The sequence below is a fragment of the Fukomys damarensis genome, unplaced genomic scaffold (assembly GCF_012274545.1).
Source record: "Fukomys damarensis isolate Sample0158 unplaced genomic scaffold, DMR_v1.0_HiC HiC_scaffold_37, whole genome shotgun sequence".
Taxonomy (NCBI): Eukaryota; Metazoa; Chordata; class Mammalia; order Rodentia; family Bathyergidae; genus Fukomys; species Fukomys damarensis.
The window spans coordinates 7,347,808-7,349,148 of NW_022900949.1; the positions used below are offsets into that span (position 1 = coordinate 7,347,808).

Consider the following 1,341-nt stretch of genomic DNA (forward strand, 5'->3'; position numbering starts at 1 on the left):
AAAAAAAAAAAAACCAAAAAAAAAAAGAAAAGAAAAGAAAGAAAGTGACACAAGAGCAATGACATGGGTGTGTTCAAAGGGAAGAGCAGTATCTTGAGGAAAATTCGTGGTAGTTGAGTCTTTTACTGCAGTTACTTCTTTTTCTTTTTACTTAAACACATAACCATATTCTCAACCACACCTTGTATTCTCATCTCCCTTCCTCTGGGGGCTCTTAGTATCCTTATTCTGGGACTTAAAGTTCCCTGTTGTCCCACTGGCCGGCTGGGGTTCTCCAATGCCACTCTGTCTTGCTTACCTCCACCTGCTGCTTACCTCTACCCTCTACCTCACCTCTACCTGCTACCAGGCCGCTCGCTTCCCACCCACACCCCCAACTCACCAGGCCCTCATTGGAGCTGAAGTCGTTGAGCCCAGGCTCAGGCGCCAAAGAGGCTGGTGTTGCTGTAGAGTCTGGGTAGAGAGGATAACTCAGTTCCCAACAGACCCTCCCGTCTTGGCCCATCTGCACCACCCCCAGAGGGGCCCAGCTCAGCCCTTCCAAATCTTCCCGGGGAACCCAGACTGCAGGTGGCCACAGGTGCCGGCCCCACCCCCACCCCTGCTGCTCCGGCCACTCCAGGCCAGCAGAGCCCAGCAGGGAGTAGTCAGCTCAAGGTTGTTTGCAGGAGTCCGGGCTGTTTTAGGAGAGATGGTGACCGGAAGCCACCCCCCACACCGCTGCCGCTGTGGCCCTGGGCCCTAAGGACCTGGGCGGGTCCTGTCTTTCCCAGGAGTGTCTGACTCACACCTCCCCCCAGATTCCCCTAGGCAAGGGGCCGGGAGGCCAGCGGGTCCACACCTAAAACCAGCTAGGAGGACCTGAGCTCAGGGCACAGGCAGCCGTCCTTCCACGTCCCTTTCTGCCCCCAACTCGGAACTACTGGGACTCAGGGAAAGAGGCCTCCCCTCCAGAAGCGGGAGTTCTAGCAACCTGCACTGTCCAGGAGGGAGCCAGGAACCCTAAAAGCCAGACCCTCCCCAGCCATCTCGCCAACCTCCCAGGTCTGAATCCTCCTGGTGCCCAGCACCTCTGAGCTGGGGAATCCAGACCCCTTCCCCCAGGGCTCCGGGCCGGTACCTACTTTGCCCCCAGGCTCGGCCCCAGCGGGCAGGCAGCAACGCCAGGCCAAGTGCCCAGAGCAGCCCCAGGCCTGGGGGCGCCATGGGCTGGAAGTTGGGTTGGTGACGCCAGAGACCGAGCTCCCAGCGAGCCGCTTCTACTGCATCTTGGGCCGGGGGCACCTGCGACCCGGCACCTGGGGACGGGAAGAGGACAGAGGCCGGAGCGCGGCGTCGGGG

At 59.7% G+C, this 1,341-nt stretch overlaps 1 protein-coding gene across 4 annotated transcripts in view; it reads right to left on the reverse strand.

The window, feature by feature from the left end:
• Crb3 (crumbs cell polarity complex component 3) overlaps window positions 1-1,341 on the reverse strand; it is a 6,980-nt gene that overhangs the window by 1,893 nt on the left and 3,746 nt on the right. For all 4 annotated transcript variants that reach the window (XM_010634766.3, XM_010634764.3, XM_010634763.3 and 1 more), the window contains 2 exons: window positions 1,125-1,298; window positions 383-453 (listed from right to left, as the gene is read on the reverse strand). In XM_010634766.3, the coding sequence (XP_010633068.1) occupies window positions 383-453; window positions 1,125-1,206 (153 nt within the window). In that variant the 5' untranslated portion in view covers window positions 1,207-1,298. The remainder of the gene's footprint in view (window positions 1-382; window positions 454-1,124; window positions 1,299-1,341) is intronic.